The sequence below is a fragment of the Dendrobium catenatum genome, unplaced genomic scaffold (assembly GCF_001605985.2).
Source record: "Dendrobium catenatum unplaced genomic scaffold, ASM160598v2 original_scaffold_17320, whole genome shotgun sequence".
Taxonomy (NCBI): domain Eukaryota; kingdom Viridiplantae; phylum Streptophyta; class Magnoliopsida; order Asparagales; family Orchidaceae; genus Dendrobium; species Dendrobium catenatum.
Genome location: NW_021335780.1, coordinates 229,513 through 251,158, shown reverse-complemented (window position 1 = coordinate 251,158; position 21,646 = coordinate 229,513). Strand labels below are relative to the sequence as shown.

General features: G+C 33.0%; 1 protein-coding gene across 1 annotated transcript in view; it reads right to left on the bottom strand.

The window, feature by feature from the left end:
- Positions 1-21,646, bottom strand: part of LOC110100004 — a 69,214-nt gene that overhangs the window by 45,871 nt on the left and 1,697 nt on the right. The window contains exons 3-5 of the mRNA XM_028691583.1: positions 19,485-19,580; positions 14,003-14,055; positions 1,837-1,933 (exon numbers count right to left, since the gene is read on the bottom strand). Coding sequence (XP_028547416.1) covers positions 1,837-1,933; positions 14,003-14,055; positions 19,485-19,580 — 246 coding nt within the window. The remainder of the gene's footprint in view (positions 1-1,836; positions 1,934-14,002; positions 14,056-19,484; positions 19,581-21,646) is intronic.

The window sequence follows — 21,646 nt, the reverse complement described above, 5'->3', positions numbered from 1 at the left end:
TACATGCAAGGTATTGGTGGGGGCAAGAAATATAGGGAGCCTATACCCCCTCGCCCGCACAGGAGATACGAACACCGAAACGACGACGAAACGACGAAGGAGGGGATGAACAAACTCTTACATTTCAAATTAAACTAAAAAGAAGAACTTAAAAAGAACCTTACAAACGACGACGACTTGCAAACTTAAAATTAAAGACGACACCCTAAAGTTGCTGCACTTGGAAGAAAGATAAAGGTGGAGTGGCGCTTGCGGAGAGACGAATAGATTAGAAGCCAAGAAGAAGGGTGAAAAGAGCCCGCGGGATTTCCGGAGGGGATGAGAAAGAAGACGGACAAAGCTCACAAGCATATCCAAGCAAACCCGCAGGTTATAGCTTTTCCAAAAATAACATTTCATTCACTCTTTTAAAACAATACAATACCCCCCATATATAAAGGTATGAAAGGGGAAGACCAAAAGACACAAAACATTAACTTCCACTAGAACCTAAGCATCATATGCATGGAATCCCCCCCATACTTTACGGAAAACAGCCCAAACACAGGAACCGAAGCAGCCACCGCGGGAGACAAGGAGGCCGCACGGAACCGAGGAGCCACAGCCACGGGAAAGAGCCCAGGCGCGGAAAACCAGCAGCCGGCAGGAAATCCAAGAGGCAAGGCACGGAAAACAGTAGCCCAAGGGAGGAAGCCAAGGAGTCACTGCATGGGAAAAGACATTTCTTGGAATTCCAAAAGCCGGTTTGAAATTCCAAGAGACCTACATAATTAAAAATATAAAAAGCATAAAAAGTACATATAATATAAGATAAATATGAACTAAAACTTAGCTAATAACGAGCTAACCCTTAGTTCAATAAATGAACTAAAGACCAGCTCATAAATGAGCTAAAATTTCAGCTCAAAATGATTGAGCTTGTTTAATTTCATGTTATTTACATGTTTATTTCATGTAATGATTTAATAAGGACATGGTAGTTGATGAAATCTGCATATGTAAACTCATCAAAATCACACAAAGTGATAAACATTACAATTGTTCTATTACATTTTGCTTTGTTTTGGATTTTTGTGTAAAACATGCCTATGATAAAGGCTTTTATATGAACCAGATATATTCTATAGTATTTTATTAGGATTAGACATACGGAAAAGTTTTGACTTAGCCCATTAAATTCCATGTCAACGCATCTAGAGTGCAGAGTAAATTCAACAATTACTGTGATGAGAATTAGAAGGATGCATGCTAATGGACTATTGCACCTTGTTTCATGTTATTGGTTTCTCATACCCTACCACCAATCGGTTTCTTCTTGCTATTTTGCCTACCCGTTGAATCCTGTACATGCCACTACCTCCTAATGTTTTAACCTAAGTTTTCTGCTTCACTGCTTCCGGCTACTTTTGGCCTTTACTACCCACTGTTACTACTGTAGTCGCCTTTGCTACTCAATATTCATATTGCTTGCCACCTCTATTCCCTTCTATTATCGTTGCTACCTTCATTGAATGTTAAAACCATTGCAATCGCCCTATAGCCCATGATTTAAGGATGTGCCCACTCCTAGTTGGGCACTATTCAATTAACTATTTTGATGTCTCTGCGATTAAATAAAAAAGTGGACTTTACAAATCAAGAGAAAGAATTTCTATGAGAGATTTGATTGGCTAGACTTTGTATGTTTTTGAGGTCAATTCCTTCATCATGTATATGTTGCCGGGCTATACCATCTTCTGAATCTAGGGTATGACAGCTATGCCATTCCTTTTTATCAATAGAAACAAAAAGGGCAAAAGTAATACAAAAAATTCAACATCAAAGAAAAAGCTGTACCAGGATTTCATCTTTGTAACTTGAAAATGCTGCCGCTAGGTCTTGTATATTGCTTATAATGGCACTATGAACTTCAGTACCTCCTATCAAACAGAATCTGCAAATGATTAAGGAAGAAAAACTTAGATTGATCCTTGAATCATTAATCAGCCTTTTAAACCTAAAGCATCTTTTATCATTTCCCACCATAAAAGCCATAAAAACCAGCCCAAAGCTTCTAGAATGGAACTACAACACACGTGATGAAAACATTATCAAACATGTATGGGATGTAAAACCCGGAATTCGTGATTTGAGTGCGTCGCACGCATATCGATGCGCCGCGACGAACTTAAGTGAAAATTCGATGTCGTCGGAATTCGACGAAATAAATTTTATTAAATTCGTCTCGAAATTTCGATCGAAACGATATAAAGGACTTATATCCAATTTCGCACGGATTTGGAATTAAAATTTGCCGAAGTGTGTTAAGTAACTTTTGCCCTTATTTTCCCGTTTTACCCTTCATGAGAAAATAGGATGACTTAAAGGAGAAGGGTACATGCATAATTTTACTTCCTAAATCTCCTTAAGCCCCCTCATACGCCTAAGGGACCGAACATTTCGGTCCCTTGTTGTTTTCTTCAGCCACACGCGAGAGAAAGGGAGGAGTGGCGACGGGAGAGCTCGGCAGGCGAGATTCCGGTGAAATTCCGGCAAGGGTCTTTAGGAAAAGCGTAGGGGAAGACTTGAGGTAAGTTTTTCTTAAAAGAAATGGAAGTTTTCATGAGATTTTTGCATAGAAAAATTCTAGGGTTTGCTATTTTTGGGATTTCTTTAGAAAACCTTTAGGGTTTGCTTTGATCTATGTTTTCCTACCATTCATGTCAAATTTGTTTTAAGAAAAACACTAAATCCGAATTTTAGGGTTTCTCATTTTAATGAAATTTTTATAGGAATGGCTAGAAGAGTTTAAAGGAAGCCTTTTGGTATCAAAAATATGATTTTTCTTTTAGCGAAATTGAGTGGAAAAATTAGGGAAAGTTTAGGATTTTTCCAAACCTAATTTTTATAGGTTGCATGTTCCCTAATTGAGTTCCTAAGGGCATAAGGAAGCCTCTAATTTTGAAATTGGAGAGAAAACTATTTTTTCTAATTTTTATTTAATATAAATCCAAAAATTAATTAATATTATTTATCAATTAGATGAATGGGAGGTTTTGGCATGCCTAAGGAATGGAATTGGCAAAATGTGAAAGCATAATTTTGGAAATTATAATAAATCCGAAAATAATAATTAATTTAAATAAAATTAACATGTTAAATATTTAGATGTAAGTAATTGAGATTGGAAATCTCTTGTTTTCCTTAGGTTGGAATAAGGAAAAAGAGGTGAGGGCTTGTACGGGAAACTTTCAAAGCACGGCTTCTTAAGGGTAAGTGACTCTATTTGCTAAGGAAAGTGTGCATTTCATTATAACTATATTGGTTGCAAAGAAGAAAAAAAAATTTATTGTTCAAAGCTCTTATGTCATGTTCATGCAATGGTTACTTAGTAGTTTTATTTAGTGTTAAAGGTCCTTAGCATATCATATGAATTTCTTAGCATATCATATGAAAGCATCTTATCATATTCATGCTACATAGCTTGTGATTGTTGATGACGGAGTACCAAGATGTGGCTCTTTGAGCAAAGACGGTCTTAGAGACAATATGGAACGAAATGAAAATGTTATGGCCATGAATGATGTGTACTTGATCAGTACAATTCGGTACTCCGGGACGGATGTATACAATATGAATAGAAAGATGACCATATGCAAGTATATCTCATGTTATCTCATGTTAAGAAATCATATTTCATATTATCTCATATTAGATAAGCATAACTCATGTCATGTTCAATACGTAGTCAACTTATACTTGCTTCAAGATATACCTTAAGACATCTATTAGCACATGTGTAAGTTATTAATCCGCAAATTCTTTTCTTTTAAATGTACACGAACTTTAGCTGTAGTTGTCACATACTGAGCGTAGCTCACTCCCTAGTTTTGGGAAATTTTCAGGAGAACCCTCTCATAAGTGATGGAGAATCACCCGAGGTTTACTTATAGTCATCGCGCAACGGGTGACAGGTTCTTACTGTTTTTTTTAGTTATCAATTTTTGGGTGGTTTTATCATAAATGAATAGATTAAGTTTATACCACCTTGTACATGAACTTCTTTTTGTAATGGTTTGAATGTTATATACATGTTTTGGAAAAAGTTTTGAGGCGCGTTTATATTCATATTGAAGTCATTTGGAAAATGTTTTATTTGAAATATGATGATTAAATCGTTTTGATCGTTCGACTTCGTTCCCGCCTCGTATATAAGAGCTAACAGGGCCGGGTCGTGACATGGGAAGCCCTCTATTGTTAATAAGATACATCTTATGTGTAAATTTTTAATCTCAGGATGTCTGAAAGTGCCTCTATTGTTAAACACATCAATGATTTGAACTTGATCACAAATCAGTTGAGCTCCTTGGACATCAACTTTGATTATAAATTTATGTCTTAACTTTAATTTCATCACTTCCCTAAAGTTAGAATGGCACACAATAGCTATAAGCGTCTCTTATGGATCAAACAAATTAAAGCTAAATAATATAATGTGGGTTCCGAAAATTCACGCACATGCCTCTTTAAGCTTTTTTTTTTATGAGCAGAGTTCTAACAAATTAGGTTCTGGTATAAATTTTCAAAAAATAAATTAGATTTTAGATAAGACACTACCCAAAGATTTCATCCTCATTTTGCGAGGACTTTATGATATGAGATTAGGTTTCTCAAAAGTGCAGGCCCCTATAGTTAATTATCCCTCCTAATAACAAGAAACCACTTTCGATTAAGGCTAGTTATTAAATACCCAGCGTATAGTAGCAACAACTTTGAGGTTTAGATTTTGAATTTTTTAAATTTTGAAATTTATCATCATACACTTAAAGCAGGTGATGGAGGAATGATAGCAGGCCTGATCAAGATCCCATGGTTCTGTTGTCCTAGGTTTTCATAGTCCCTAGTCTACTTAGTTAGAGGACATAGTCAACCCAAACTAACAGAAAGAACCTTGTTGGCAGCCATGGGTTGCTTCGATCAAGAATACCTTATAGACCCAAAATGGATGTTTGTCTAAGAGGATGAATTCGAGTTAACCTTAGCTAATATAGGGTTTTATATCTTATCGAACACACCCTACAATTCATTATTCAACGGGTTTTTAACTATTAAGGAACATACGAGCTTTCGCCATGACCTTTATACAATGGTGTCATTTCGCGACAAAACCACCCGATCAAAGGGCACGTGTCACATCCGTGCTGGCATGAAATCAATTAAAAATATATTGTAATAATACATTTAACAAGACATCTGCTCTTTATAAACCAAAGTTATTCTTAAATTCATCATCCTTGCCAAACAATTGCGAAGTGTGAATGGATTTTGGTTTTAAACTTCTGGTGATGGATTTCATTTTAAAAATTTAAACTCTTAGTAGTTAGTAGGATTTGAATTTAGTTTTCTTCTAAATGAATGAATGACTTTAGAATTTTGAGAGCATTTTGAAAATTAAATATCTCTCTCTGATTTAAATTTCCTGTCAACATTGCTATCGGGGGTTTGAGCACTTTTAGCAAATTCTTGAAGCATTCTCAAATCTAGCATTTAGGAGTTTGACGTAAAGATCAAAGCACATGTGGAACTTTACATATTGTATTTTGTACTTCCATTACACTCATATAATATAATTTGCATTCTCACTACATTTATATGTTGTATTTTACATTACATTTGCACAATGTAATTTGTACTCTGATTATACTTGTACAATATATTTGCATTTGCTCATTTCTCTTCTATAAATAAATTTCGAACATTCTTCTTGCATAATACATTAGCATTTGAAAATGCATTTACATTTTAATCACTATATTTGCATAGCACATTTATCCTTGCATAATACATCTCACTCAATGTTCTTATATAATGCATTTTACACACCATTATTGTATAATGCATTTTACACGTGCAATACACTCATATGATATATCTTATAATTGTAATTAATATGCTGAGTGATATATTTAAATTTAAATTGGTGTGTATGATTCGCTTGCATAATCACTATCATTTATAATTTGACAGCGGCATAAACAATTTTGTTATTTCTTAACACCAACTTTACTCCTTAGTATTAGTATATTAATTTTCTCTAGATTAGGAGGCTTGTCCCTACAAATAACATACAAGGCCGGATTTGCATGCATCATATGTCAAACCAACTCCAAATTGAATCATGTTATTTTTAAGCAATCAAACTATTTTGCCTCATTTCAAATCAATTGAAATGGTACATGATTTAAAAAATTAGCTTAATGGCAATTTTTCTTTTTTTCAATTAATTGTAGGGGACTTTTATTGTTAAAATTTTCGACAAACTTCTAGCATCTCGCCTGTGTAGGGGGTGTCAGGTAAGCATTTGTCTTTTGTTATTTCCGGCCAAATCAAAGGTACTCTTCATATAATTCATGTTCTTCCCAGTGGGATCAAAGATACAATAAACATGGGATCGTTTTAGTTCTTATTCTTCTCCTGGTCAGATCAAAGATATGACAGATGCGGGTTCTTTATATAATTTTCAATCTTCTAGGCCAAATTTAAGATCAATGGAACGCGGGTCCTCGATGCCTATTGTTTAAGCAAGCAAGAAAGAAATTTATACCTTTAGTGTAAGACAAGCGACGACAATAATTGGGATTTGACAAGTTAAAAACTCTTTTTTCTAATTTTTTATATCTATAATAATATATAAATATATATTGGTAGAGAGAGAACATGTGGTTGGATGGCTGGGGCATCGAGAGTAGAGAAGACAGTCGAGAGTCTGGGGTGATTGAGTTCAATAGAGTGAGATTGAGAGAGGGGCGTGCGAATAGAGAAGGGAGATGGAGTCTTCATATAGGTGAGACCGGCAATTTACTGCAGGGTTTAGCTGGCACTTGTAGGAGGATGATGGAATGGTGGTCGAGACAGCAGACTGGGGACGAAAAAGTTTTTTTAAGCTAGTACTAAGACAAATACGCACATTTCTTAGTGTGGTAGAGTAAAATATATGATCGTATAGCATTAACACCGCCCATTTATCTTAAAATTGAACTTACATGCTCAACTTTGGTATAATAATTATGTTACTACCCAATACTCTTGTCGATATAATATAATCAGCATAATTACTGTTCTTAAATTTTTACTTTTATGTCTCCAAAATATCCTCTTATCCCATAATAATACTAAGCATGAAAATTTTAACCATGCAATCTTAAGTGAAAATTTTTCTCCCACATATATCCCCATTCTTTTTTATGATAAATCTAAGATATTTGAACCCATCACACCAAGGAATCACTTTATTTTTTAATATGTTTTATTGATAATTATTGTTATTACACCCAATAACATTGTATATTACATGAACAATCATTGTTATATTTATTCTACACCCTTTTACTTGTAGATATTTTCTCCATACTTCAAACTTCTCACTTATTCTAATATATGCCTCGCCAATTAAAATTGTCATTGGCGAAAAGCATATGCTTAAGGCAATATAAGAAACTATGAGCTCAGTAATAATCTTTGATGTAATATTTTGGAAACTCTCTGGTCAATCAATAATTATTTCTAATGCTAGCTAATTTTTTTCATACATGCATTTAACAACTTCAAGATACCTTTAATACAAAAAATTTTCTTTAATGCATACCAAATCAATTCTAATGGTACTCAATCATATGTCTTCTCAGGGTTATCAAATGGCCATATTTTCTCTGATAGAATAGACAAATAAAGAAAATTAGAGACCACTTATCCATTGCTTAAGAAAATATCTCACCTACAAATTCACATACAAGAAAGAAAGAAAAAGAGCCCTTGGATGGCTTCCTTGCTAGCCAACAACAATCCCTACTAGAACTAACGGCGAGGACTCAAGGGTAGAGAGTAGTTGTCAGGAGAATAGAAGCTAGCGGCTTTTCTTTTTCTTTTTTAATTATTGAAATTATTTATTTCCTTTTTCTTTCAATGTAGTTTTGTTCATAAATATCCATGGAAAGAATGAAAAATAAACACGTTCTAACCTTTTTTATATGATATCATAGTAAGGTTATGATCCCCTTTTTCAATCTTTGTTCTTCATTTTTTTCACTCTATCTTCTATTCATTATATCTGATTTTTGAAACCCTTCCACAAAGTCAACCATCATATATAGTAAAAAGCTGACTAAATAAGAAATTCATCAATTACAAGCCTCCTATCTCTTGAATCAAAGAAACTATATAAAAATGTCTTGAATTGTGAAGACTTTTCTGAAAGGCAAAGGAAATATTCATTATCTTGTGGACTCTACTCCGCCAGCGTCGAAAGACCAAAAAATTTTTACTTTTAGATGAAGCAGATTTCATGATTATAATATGATGATGAAATACTATGATGCCTAAAATTAGTAGATATTACACGTTTCTAACAACTGCAAAAGACTTTTGAGACACTATCAAACAAACTTACTCTAAGTTAAGAATATGACTCTCATCTATGAGATCAAAACTAGAAACTCAACAACCAAACAAGCTAACTTCCTTGTCATTGAATATTTTAATACAATGAAGATGTATTGGTCTGAACTAAATTAATTATGTGAAAATTCTTAAACAAATTGTAAAAAGAGAAAGGGTTTATAAGTTTCATGTATAACTCAAAAATGAATTCGACCAAATTCATGTTCATATCTTAAAAGGAGAAAACCTACTATCTCTAAATGAAGTATTCTCACACATTCAAGCTGAACAAGGACGAAGAATAGTAATGCTTGACAACCTTCTCTCTAAAGCATCAGCTATGACAACTATCGAACCTTAAGACAAAGGACTTATTGCAATTAATTCTTCCTAAAAGAAAAAAAAATCTTCTCCCAAAGACAATCTATGGTGCAACAACTACCAAAAAAAAAAATTAGGATGCTTCATGAAAAGCCCAAAGCCTATGATGAAAAAAAAAAGGTCCCTCAAAAGTACAGGCTTACCTTGTGGAATCAAAAGAACTCGACTTAAAAAAAAATCAATAAACTCAATCTTTTCTCAAATCTTTATAAAAATCATCCAAGTTAAGCTCTCCAGCTCAAAATGGTATGATTTCTAACTCATATTCTTAATGCCTCAAATACTTCCCATCAAACCTAAATCTTAGATTTAGGAGCCACCGACACATAAAAACCTTGCAAATCTTTTTCACACCTATCAACCTTGCCACAGTAATAGAAAAATAAAAGTAGCTGATGAACCCTTCACTATTATTGTAGGTCACAGGAGTATTTAATTTCGTCTAAATTTATCCTTACAAATATACTACATATTCCACACCTAATAAATTTCTATTAATCCAAAATATTACTAAGAACACAATTGCAAAGTAACATTTTTTTATTAATTATTGTATATTTTAGAACCTCACTACAGAAAAAATAATTGGGCAAACTAGAGAAAATAATAAGCTATACATTCCTAAAGACAAACTACTTGTTATGTTCATTTATCTCCACTATCAAAATAAAAATTATTTGGAAGCATCAATATAGGCTAGCTCTTTCAAAATTCTACAGCATATTTTTCTTTTTTCTTTTATGAATGTTAACATTAAAAACTTTCGTTGTGAGACATATGAAATTACAAAACACCATTGTATTTCTTTTTATAAAATAGATTCTAGATCATCTATTAATTTTATGTTAGTTCATGCTGATATTTGAGGGCACTCAAAAATTTCTAATATTTTTTGAACTATAGGATTTGTAACTTTCATTAATGATTGCACTTGAACAATATGAGTAATTTTATCAAATAAAAATTTGATGCCAACTTTATTCTCCCAACCTTTTTACTATGATAAAAAATAAATTTAATGCTAACATCAAGATGTTTTACACAAATAATACACGTGAATATATTAATCAGACTTCGCCTTTATTCTTCGATGAATAATGTATAGTTCATCAATCCTCCTATCCTGATACCCCCAATAAAATGAGGTGGCATGAAGGAAAAAAACATCACTTTCTAGAAGTAAAAATTATTTTTTTGTTCAAAGATTAAGTTCCAAAAAAAATATTAGGAAGAAACAATCTTAATTGTGATATACTAATAAAAAAAATACCCTCAATGATAATTGGCTTCAAAAGCCCTTGAATTATCTTGTGGAATTCTTCCCAACAAAAAACTAAAAATTTTTTCCAAAAATAGGAGTGTATTGTCTATGTTCACATCCACAAACAATACCAAGATAAGCATGATCCTAGAGCACTCAACATTATCTTTTTAGGATATTCCTCCACTAAAAAAAAGATATAAGTGCTATCATCTAACCACCAAGACAATTTTAACTTCAAAAGATATCACATTTGATAAAATGCAAAATTTCTTCAATCAAATTTATGTTAAGTGAGAAAACCAACTGAAAGATAAATTTGATTAAAACACTACTAACTTTCATCTTCATAACTCAACTACGCAAACTCCAATTATCATGCCCCTTCAAGTTTATATAAGGAATAAGCCTAGCCAACGTTTCTAAGCCCAAGACTCAAAACCATTATTAGGTAACAATGATTAAACCCATCATCACACATTCTCCTCTATAGTCAATTACTCAATACACATTCTTTCAAAATGTTTCTCCATATAAAGCATTCCTTATAAACATCAACTCCAACTCAATTAAAATATCAAAAATCTTTTTTCGAGGCACTAGAAAATAACAGGTGGAAGGATACCATAAAAACTAAAAAGAGATGAAAGTCCCGGAAGAAAACCACACCTTGGACATTATTTAACTACCAAAAGGAAAATATATATATATATATGATGTAAATAAAATTTTTCATTAAAATATAAAAAAGATGAAACCTAGAATGATACAAAACAACATTAGTAGTCGACGGATATACTCAATCCTATGAAAAATTGACTATAAAGAAATATTTGCACATGTGGTAAAAATGAACATAATTCATATTCTAATGTCTATGGTCACCAACCTTGAATGGTCCAAAGTGAGGGTAGAAATGGAAAAGTATAAATAACAAATAAAATACATGAAAATAAATAGACACGATCGTAGCCGTTGATCTTCGATGTCCTCATCATATTTCTTACAAGGGGATATTGAAGACGAAGTTTATATAGATCCACCACCAAAATTCGACAGCTCTTTCATCGAAAATAAGTTGTGCAAATTGAGAAAGGCATTTTATAGTCTCGAATAATATCAAAGAGCATGGCTTGGCATATTCAAAAAAAATCATGTACAAAATAAGTACAAACAAAGTCAAGGAGGCTGTATCCTTTTCATACATCACTCAAATGATGAACGATTTTGAATTCTCGTTATATATGTTTATACTTTATAACATAATTATTACAAGTGAGACAGTGAAGGAAAGTGATCACTTAAAATGCCTGTTAAAAAATTCGAAATCAAGAAACTAGACAAACATAAATACTTCCAAAGTACAGAGGTTGCTCAATTAATAAAAGAAATTTCTGTCTTAATAAAAATATATTATGGACCTATTAATGAAAGCAAAAATGACTTATTCTAGGTTGTGTGAAACTCCAATTGAACCAAATCAAAAACTGGATGCAGTGAAGAGGAAACATAAGTGGAAAATGGACAATATCACATAAAATTGCCTTTATATTAAGCTTATTAAACCAATTTATGCCTCTACAACTTCAAGGTTATATTAATATTGATTATACAAGGGTATTGATGGTTAGAAGATCCACTTAAGGATAGTGTACACTTTTGGTAGGAAATTTTATCACATGAAGAAGAAAAAAATAACTTATCATTTCAAGATTCAACACTAAATCTGAACTCAGAGCAATTGTTTAAGGTATCTAAGGACTCCTATAGATTAAGATCATTTTAAGATATTCAAAAATCAAATGGGAAGAGCCTATAACGATATATTATAATAATAAATTTATAATCAACATTGCTCACAATCTTGTTCAACATGATCATAATAAACATGTTGAAGTGGATATATATTTCATAAAGAGAAAAAAAAAACTAGAAAGTAAATTGCTCTGCACTTCATATGTCTCAATAAGAAGATAACTTATCAACACATTTATCAAAGGACTTAACAATCCCACATTCAAAAATATTATAAGAAAAATTGGAATGGTATATCTCCATCATCTGGTTTGAAGGGGTGTTGAAAGGGTCTTCAGATCAAGAGTAGCCGACAAGATTGCTAAATAAGAAAAACTAGAAGCCACATATGCAAGAAAAGAAAGAAAGAGCCCTTTGATGGCTTCCTTAGCATCTATCGGCAATCCCTACTAGATCAAACAACAGAGACTCAAGGGCGAACAGTGGCTGGGAGGCAGACAACAGCTAGGGGTGGTTTTTTTTATTATTATTATTGTAATAATTTATTTCTTTTTTTTTCCTTCTATGTAATTTTGTGCTTAAATACCCATTAAAAGAATGAACAATCCAAGCTTTCTAGCCACTTCTTTTCTACATCTTATTATCCAATAATCATCTTCTTATCCAATAATCAAATATGTAAGACAACAAATAAGAGAGGTGAAGATTCTAATCAAGTTAGATGCATTAGAAGCAAAGATAATAAGATCTGAATTAAAGATAAAGACATCAAGAAAAGATGGAATATGAAATATGAGATATTAGCTATATCCACATATTTGAGGTCAAGTTAAGTAGTGGCACATCACCTATTGGTAAGTTCCTTGCCAATCCTTGCTCAATCGTAAGTACAATTGGGTTAAGTTGTGGAAAGTCAATTATAAATAACATTGTAGCCAATCTTTCCTACTTTTCAACATAATCGGATCAAATTACGATATGTCATTGGGACGTGATATCCTAACCAAATGTCACAATAGGGCTAAATCATGGTGCTTCACTTGTGAGTGATGTCCTAGCAAACTATTACCAAATTCTCACCATAATTGGGTTATGTAATGGCATGCTACCTTTGGAGAATGTTCTACTACAGGAAAATTTTAATTTTGGATTCATCTCGTTAATTTTAGTATAAGATTCTTGATTTGTTATCAACCTAACATCAAATCTCAATCATTTTAATTCAAACTTAGTATACCCGAATAGCAATTTTCTAGCCAGATTGGATGAATTATGTGGAGACATAATCAAAATGTGAAACCAAGAACATTAGTCACTACCAACCTTTTCGAATGTTGATTTGACCAACCTAGAACATTTTTAGCATTACTAAGTTTATAAACACAAATTCATGTAAAAACTAAACATGCTTATGGAGTTTTGAACAATTACAAATATTTCTTTTCATCATACAAGTTTACCTATGAAATGCCTGATAAATTTAAATTAAAAGATATATGAAAATGTGAAAATTTTACAATTTATAATGCATGAAGTACACAGAAATACGAATATTATTAGAAAGACAATGGTCACTATGCTAGCCACGCGACATGTGAATTATCTGGTACTGACACAATATTTTAGCAACTTATAAGGACTCGTAAGCAACATAATAAAGGTTAAAAAATATTGTTTCGCATCTTACAAAATTAATTAGAATTTATTTTTTATGAAGACGTTTATTAACATAATCCTTTATCTTTGAAATTTAGTAATAAAATAATAACTTTGACTAAAAATTAAACTATCAAAAGAACTGGAACCGAAATTATTGCAATAGGACCAAAAAAATGAAACCAAAATCAAATTTAAAACCGTGCACTCACCCTTTTCTATAATCCAATTAAACAGCACTCTAATTTTCATAATTTCTACAAACCAGAAAAATGCAGAGTTGAAGGCTTTTCATTACTTCTTATCAATTAAAAACATGCCTTTAATAAATACAGCGATTTCCTCATACAGCATATACAGAGCATGAGTGGCATAAAGTAGGCAGAAAAATGGAGTTGCATCTCACCAAAAAAAAGGACGAAAGAGATAATCGAATAATGCATATATTGTCCAACTTAGATAATCCAACCATCCAAAAAATAACCATTAAGTAGAAATTGTAGAGTAGTACAGAATGATTTGTAAAAGACTCACCCAAAGATGTCCATGAGTAGAGAGACTTCCTCAATATTTGGTTCTTCCAGAATCTGAATCATAGAAAAATTTAACCTGCGGTTAACCTCATGATCAGCAAGAACACTTTCTACGTGATTATGGGATGAGAGGACCTCAACATCCATGAAAGTGGAAATGTCATTCTCAAAAATCCACCAATAGGACCATCAAAAGTATGTTCAATAGAATATACAGATAAATGCCAATATTCAATCTGATTATGCTTGGCTTATCTGGAAACTACAACAAGAATATGATAAAAATATTAATATTTTTTATTATATCAAGAGACCGTGCTTCAGCATTTTCGTAGAGCAAATACATAAAGTGGATAGATAGCAATATGAATTAGTCTGTTAGAAAGATATTCAGTAAGAAAGAAAATAGGAATGCAAAAACCTTATGGAGGTCAACATGAAAGAACTTTCCCCAAATGAAATTTGAAAAGGATAGGGTTTTTATTTTATATGTTCATTTTTACTTTGTGGTGATCTAACTTGAAAAGGAAAGGTTGAAGATTGTGAATGCAGTAAACTAAAATGGATTATAAGGGTTTGGAAAAAACAAGCAAACCTAATGCATACAGCTTCCGCCAATGCAGCGTCAAGGACTGGGATAAAATAATTAATGAATTTCAATTCTAGTAATACTAATCCTCATAAGAAATGCAAATGGCGCATAAATGAATTTCAAGATGAAAATCATGAATTCTTCATTAAAATTTTTTGAACAAGAAGAAAACAAATAGTGAAATTGTAAGCACAGAATGGCACAATGACAATAATGATCAAGAGAACAGATGACGTACAAAGAAAATGCAGGAAAAACTAGCTACGAAACATGGGATGTTGTAAAGAGGAATCAATCAAGAGAAGAATCAATGAGGCCATGTCATGCTCAAAACGTACCCAAGAAGACCTCTATACCAAGAGTGATGCGGACATCCAACCGTCCATGCCAATCCGAGGAGGAGCTGAAGATCGACGATCGAGATCACTTTGCTTTATTTTCATTGTTAACATGCATGCCTACTTTTGTAAAGAGGAATCAATCAAGAGAAGAATCAATGAAGCCATGTCATGCTCAAAACGTACCCAAGAAGACCTCTATACCAAGAGTCATGTGACTCATTCACCTAAAGGATTGTTGCTGATCAATTGCAACGCCAACATGGCCCCAACTATCCAATTAGGCACCAAATTCCCGTAACTACCATAAGTGTAAACCTGATTTCTTGTAATAAATTGTTCTGCCTTTTTCTATCCGACATATCTCTCTTGTATAAACGGAGAGTCATATTCTTCCTCACAATATAATTATCTAGTTCTTACTTAATGATATTATGTATTCTTGACTCCAAATAAGAATCCATATCACCCATTTTCATTTCAGGACCTCAAAACATCTACTTGATGTATTAGTTGGATCCTGTTCCACTGTCCCACAAGCAATTCCGTGTCAGCCGGTATCATAGAGGTTTTATGGAACCTTGGTGCATGTTACTAATAAAAAGAAACAAGAAGAAGATTGGAGAACCACTCTTTGCCATAGATCTCTTAAGGAAAAAAAGACAGAATGTTGTGATATCAACTTCAAAGAAGAAAACTTGGGCAACGTAGCTACCCAAGTTGCACTGCTTAAACAACAAATAGTTCTGGTAAAAATGACGACCAACCAAATCTTGGACGTAAACTAAGAAACAATCAACAAAGAGAATTAATCCCAGAGAAAGATCTCATTATTACAACTGTGGGAAGTTATGGGCTCTAAAAATTCCTAAATTTATATAAATTTAAATGATTTTGAGTTTCAGAAGACAAACTGGACATCAAATAAGATATTACCAAGAGCTTTTTCCCTCAAATAAGGACTTCTTAATATAGTTCGAGATTTTTTTACAGGTGTAAGCACCTATTATTAATTACTCTTCTTGATTACAATAGAGCAATTTTAATTAAGCTAGCTTATAGGCACTAGAAAGTGTTCAAGTAGCAGCAATTTGAATTACAGGAAATAATATATCATTATTAACCCATAGTAAATATTGATGAATGATGAGAAATCCAATCAAGATCCCATGATTTTATCGCATCCAGTTATCATAGATCTTGGTCTACTTAGTCAGCAGAGATAGTCTACCAAACCGAACCATGATTATGAGTTGTTTTATCTAAGGGTACCTTGTGTGCCTAAGGAGGCAGCTTACTGAAGAGGCCAAATTTTAGTATCTTATGGCTCGCAACTTGCTAACATAGCCATTAGGGATCATCTGGGCATAAGCAATCAGGAAAATATAATAGTGTCTCGCATGCATGCTGACCACTCAAACATAGAGCACATGTCATGTCCTTATTGTAATAAGATTTTCAGTGTGATCGTATTGAAAACTTGATATAAAATTAGCTTTTTTATGAGCTCTAGTTAAACTTAAATTTTTCAACCTTGGCAAATCAGTGCAGAGAATGAATGAATGTTTTCTCCAAGAACAAACAGTCAGCTATTGCTTGAGCTTTTTTTTAATATTTTGTAAAGCAAACTTGGATTTAAAAGGAGTTCCATTCGGTTAGGCTATTATTATAGAAACACCCATCTAAAAAGTGATCTGAAGTGCATTTGTCTAAGAGCGAGCATTTTTTATAACGAATTTCCCCTACAATTATGATTGATGATCATTGCACCCATCACAGGAAACAATTGATCAAAATATATATTTATAATTGTGACCTTCATTTTGATACTAAACCCCTCCTGCTATATTTTTTTTATCACCAAATCATTATCGGAGTGAGGAATCTTAGAATTGAAGTTGAGGCCCTATTAAGCTGATGTTTTAGATCCAACTAGATTTCTTAAACCGCTCAAAAGTCTACTTAACATCAAGGATTCATAGATGAAAATTGCAAGTGACCTTTCAATATAAGGCATACATTAAAGGAGGTTCAGCATTGGAATTGAAGATTAATTCTCCTTTGCTTCATAAAACCTAGCTGGAGTGGTTGGAGACCAGTCTTTTTGGCCAGGTGAAGGACATTGCAAGGACCATGATGTGGAAAGAGGGGGGTTTTGTGTTTTTTGCATATGGAACAACATTTGGGCCAATGGCTGCTTGGGGTAGCTGAAAAGCAACCTCTAGAAACCATTTGAATTATTTGGAGCAGCCAATTTAGTCGGGTTGGCTTTTGGTCCATGAATTTGGGCTTTGGAGGGCTTTGTTCAACCCAATTGATTGAACCAAGTAAAACCATGGGTTGGGCTTGTTGGATCATGTGCATAGGGTCATGTGACATCTACTACAGCAGCATTTGGAATTTAATTTGACAAGGGTTGGGATTTGATTCAGGAAAATCCCTTTTGGTGCACTCGGTTCAACCCAAATGGCTAAACCAGTTGGGTCAAGGGCTAGAATTTTTTCAGGAGACTCATATTGACCCAATGGAGTGTGCTCATGAGTTTGGTTGATTGGTTTGGTCAAAATCATGAGTTTTGAATTTTTTGAGGCATTTAGGTGTGTTTTGGTCAACTCAAGTGTTCATTTGGCCAACCAGGTCTGACTATTGGACCTGATAATATTCCAATTGAAGTGTGAAAATGCTTAGGAGATCAAGGGATATTTTAGCTTACTAAACTTTTTAATATTATTTTTAAGACTAAAAAAATATCAGATGAGTAGAGAATGAGTTTATTGGTTATCATTTGTATAAATAAAAACGATGCACAATAGTGTGTTACGATGCACGAAAGCGTGCTAATTATAAAGTAATTAAGTTAATGTATAATGTATTATAATTATGGGAGAGTAATTAAACATAGATTATGACATGATACTAATGTTTCTCAAAATCAGCTTGGATTCATGCTAGGAAGGTCAACTATGAAAGCTATAAATTTGTTGAGAGATTTGAAGGAAGTATAGAGAAAGTAAAGACGATCTGCATATGATATTATAGATTAAGATAAAGTATATGATAAAGTTTAAAAAAAAACACACTCTAAAAAAATCTAGAAAAGAAATAAGTTAATAATACTTATAATCAAGTCATTGAGGATATCTATACAGCAGATATTAATTGTGTTCAAACATAGTGGTTTGACCAAGTGTTTTCCTATTTTAGTTGGATTACATCAAGGATCAGCTTTAAGCATATATCATTTTGCTTTAATCATGGGTTTTCTTACTAAACATTTGCAAGAGGATGTACATTGGTATATGCTTTTTGTTGATGATATTCTTCCATTGATAAGACTAGAGAGGGAGTCAATAAAAAACTTGAATTATAGAGGTCAACCTTAATTCTAAAGATTTTCATTTGAGTGGATCTAAAATAAAATACATTGAGTATAAATTTAGAAAAATAGATCTAGTGGTGAGATTGTGACATTAGGTGATCAAGTCATTAAAATGAGTGTACGTTTTAGATATCTAGGGCCTATTGTTCAAAGCGATGGTGAAATAGATGTAGATATTGCTAGGAGAATTCAAGTTGGATGGTTGAAGTGGAGGAATGAATTGGTTCTATTGTGTGATAAAAAGTACCTCTCAAACTTACAGGAAAACTTTATAAGATTGTGGTGAGACATGTAATGCTTTATTGTCAGAATGTTGGCCATTAAAAGAGAAGCAGAAAATTAAATTAAGTGTTACAGAGATGAAGAAGCTCAGGTGGATGAGTAGCTTTATACTTAGAGATAAAATGTGAAACGAGTATAAACGTGAAAAGGTTGGTGTGGCTTCGGTGGCGCATAAGATTAAAGAGAGTCGCTTGAAATTACCTCTTTTATTATATTTAAATGAGAATTTGACTCTTAATATTACATAGCAGAGAAAAAAAATTCATGTAACCAATCTCATGAAGTGATATAAAAGTTTGTTGTTGTTGTTGTTGTTGTTGTACAAATAATTGAGGGATTATTTTGAGCTTTAGGATACATCAAGGGACAAAGATTTGTGTTAAGAGTGGCAAAAGTTTTATCCAATTTCTATCAACACAGTCAAAGAAGCATCCAAAAAGTTTTATAAATTATAAGAAAATTAGAAATAAGATGCAAAATGGCATATCCATCATATCCATGCATTAAAGTGTATGAGATGGTATCCAACGTGACCAAACAACTCTCTAGAAATGTCTAAACTAAAGTAAAAACTCATGGAAACAAAAACTTCATCTTCTAAAACAACAAATTGATTATCATCAAAAACATTAAGTACAAAATTATCCAAAAATACCCTAATCCAGGCCAGTAGCCAACAAATCGAAAAACTCAAAATGGATGCATTGCAAGGGTGCTCATAATTAGGGGATGACAACTGCCTAACTATCTTGTATCACTCCATGCTATTGCTTTAAATTGTTCAAAGTAAAGAAAATATTAAATTCACTCCAAACCAAAAGTAAAATGTTTACAAAGTTATTGAGCGAGAAATGAAAGAGCATGTAACCAAAAAAAAAGTATGCAGACTCACCATAGACATAGTCATGCCTTCAAGAGCCTGACTTTGAAGAAACATTTCATGGAAGTTTATGGGTTGACCTTCCTGGTCAGAATCAAAAAATAGAACCTGTCACCAGAACACATAGAAAGAAAAATTAAATGAACTCAATTGTTCAAATTCCATGTATAAGGGCCATCATTTGAACCAAAAAATTATATACTACAAACTTGGAACATATCAAGCAATGAGATAAAAATCAGAATGTTTCCATCAACTGTACAGCCATCGACTAATAGTCCAACAAGAAGAACAAATTGGTGGGAGAAACAAAGCAGTATTGATACCTTATATTAACTGATAGATTATATTAACTAAAATTAATGTTTAGCAACATATTATGAACTCCAAAGAAACCTTTCTCGACATCTGCGCTACAAACAGATTGGTAAAATACAACAATTGCTAAAACTATGGAGTGAGTAGGAACTTCTCAGGAAACTCCAAATTTCTGCAAAAAAAATAAGGATTTTCCTAATATAGGATGAAATTTTTCTACATGAAAATGATGAAAACCAAAAGTAGTTCAAATTAAATGGGGCATCAAAAAAGAAATAGAAATATAAATGAAAGACAAGACATAGCATTTAAAATTAAAATAATTTGAGAAGACTCATTGCATAACTATATGCATGCGCCTTAATTTAAGTCACAAAATAACTATAAAATTAAAAAAGCATTCACCAAACTAAAACAGTCAGCGACATGGTTGAGGACTCATGAAACCCTAATGTCTTCATTCAATTTAAAGAATTAAAATAAGGATCACACATTTATGTCAATTTTTCATCTCTCAAAAAAAAAACTATTTCAAATACAAGGAACTAAAATGAGCACAGCTAATTTTAAATGGTATCATAGGATTCTTAGCACATCACAAAAAATCAACTGCCTATATCCTGAACTAGTGGAGGAACTTTACATTGTTTTTAACATCAGAAATTCAAGCTAAATCAAATCTCACAGTTGCTCAAAAGCATATTTATATTAAAAAAAAAAACGTGTTTCATCGATTGTTGAAAGCAAGAAAACCAACAAGTAGTTTTCAAAATAGTTTGGCACGACCAATGATGTAGACAAAGGGGGGTCAACTCATGTCAAAAATAATTAGATTTTTGGCTTCCCTTGAGTCTACTATTTGAGCTGAAATTTTAGCTCATTTATGAACTGATCTTTAGTTCATTTATTGAACTAAGGGTTAGCTCATTATTAGCTATGATTTTAGTTCATAGTTATTTTTTTATTAAATGTATTTTTATGTTTTAATGTTTTAAGTTTTAATGTCTTAAAGTTGCCTCTTGGGTTTCCAAAAAGGGCTTTTGGAATCCCAAGTTACTTGTTTAGTCTTCCCATGGTGGCTCCTTGAATTCCACCATGGCTTTATGTGCTTTTGCCCCATTGGATTCCGGCCGGCTGCTGGTTTCCCGTGCCTGTGCTCCCTCCCGTGACCGTGCCCCCTTGGTTCCGCTCGGCCTCCTTGGCTCCCGCGGCTACCTCTTCGGTTTCTTGGCTTGGGCTGTTTTTGCGTGAAAAGCATTTGGGTTTAATGCTTTTGATGCTTAGTTTCTTGTGTTAAAATTAATGTAATGTGTCTCTTTGTATTCCCTTTCATACCTATATATATGGGGGATTGCTTATGTTTGAAAGAAAGTAATGAAAATGTGATTTTTGGAAAAGTTATAACCTGCGGGTTTGCTTTGGAAATCCTGCGGGCTCTTTCCAACCTTTCTTCTCGGGCTTCTAACCTCTTTCGTCTCTCCGCAAGTGCCACTCCACCTGTATCATTCTTCTCTAAGTGCAGCAACTTTAGGGTGTTTTTTTAATTTTATTTGGAGTCGTTTGTAATCGAGTCGAGTTTGGGTTTTTTAAATTTCTTTTATTTCTTTAATTTCAAATGTAAGAGTTTGTTCGTCCTACTTCTCGTCCTTAGTCATTTTCGTCGGTAGAAGTCCGTCTCTCTTTTGTGATCGAAGAATATAGGCTCCCCTATATTTTTTGGTCGCATCAACCAATAACAAGACGGGCTTCGCAAGTGGGTTGGTCATTCATGCTTAAATGTTCTGGACTGAAATAGAGTTTGGTGTTCTTATATCAATTATTAGCTTTGAAAGTTACAGTCTTCTTAATCAACCAGG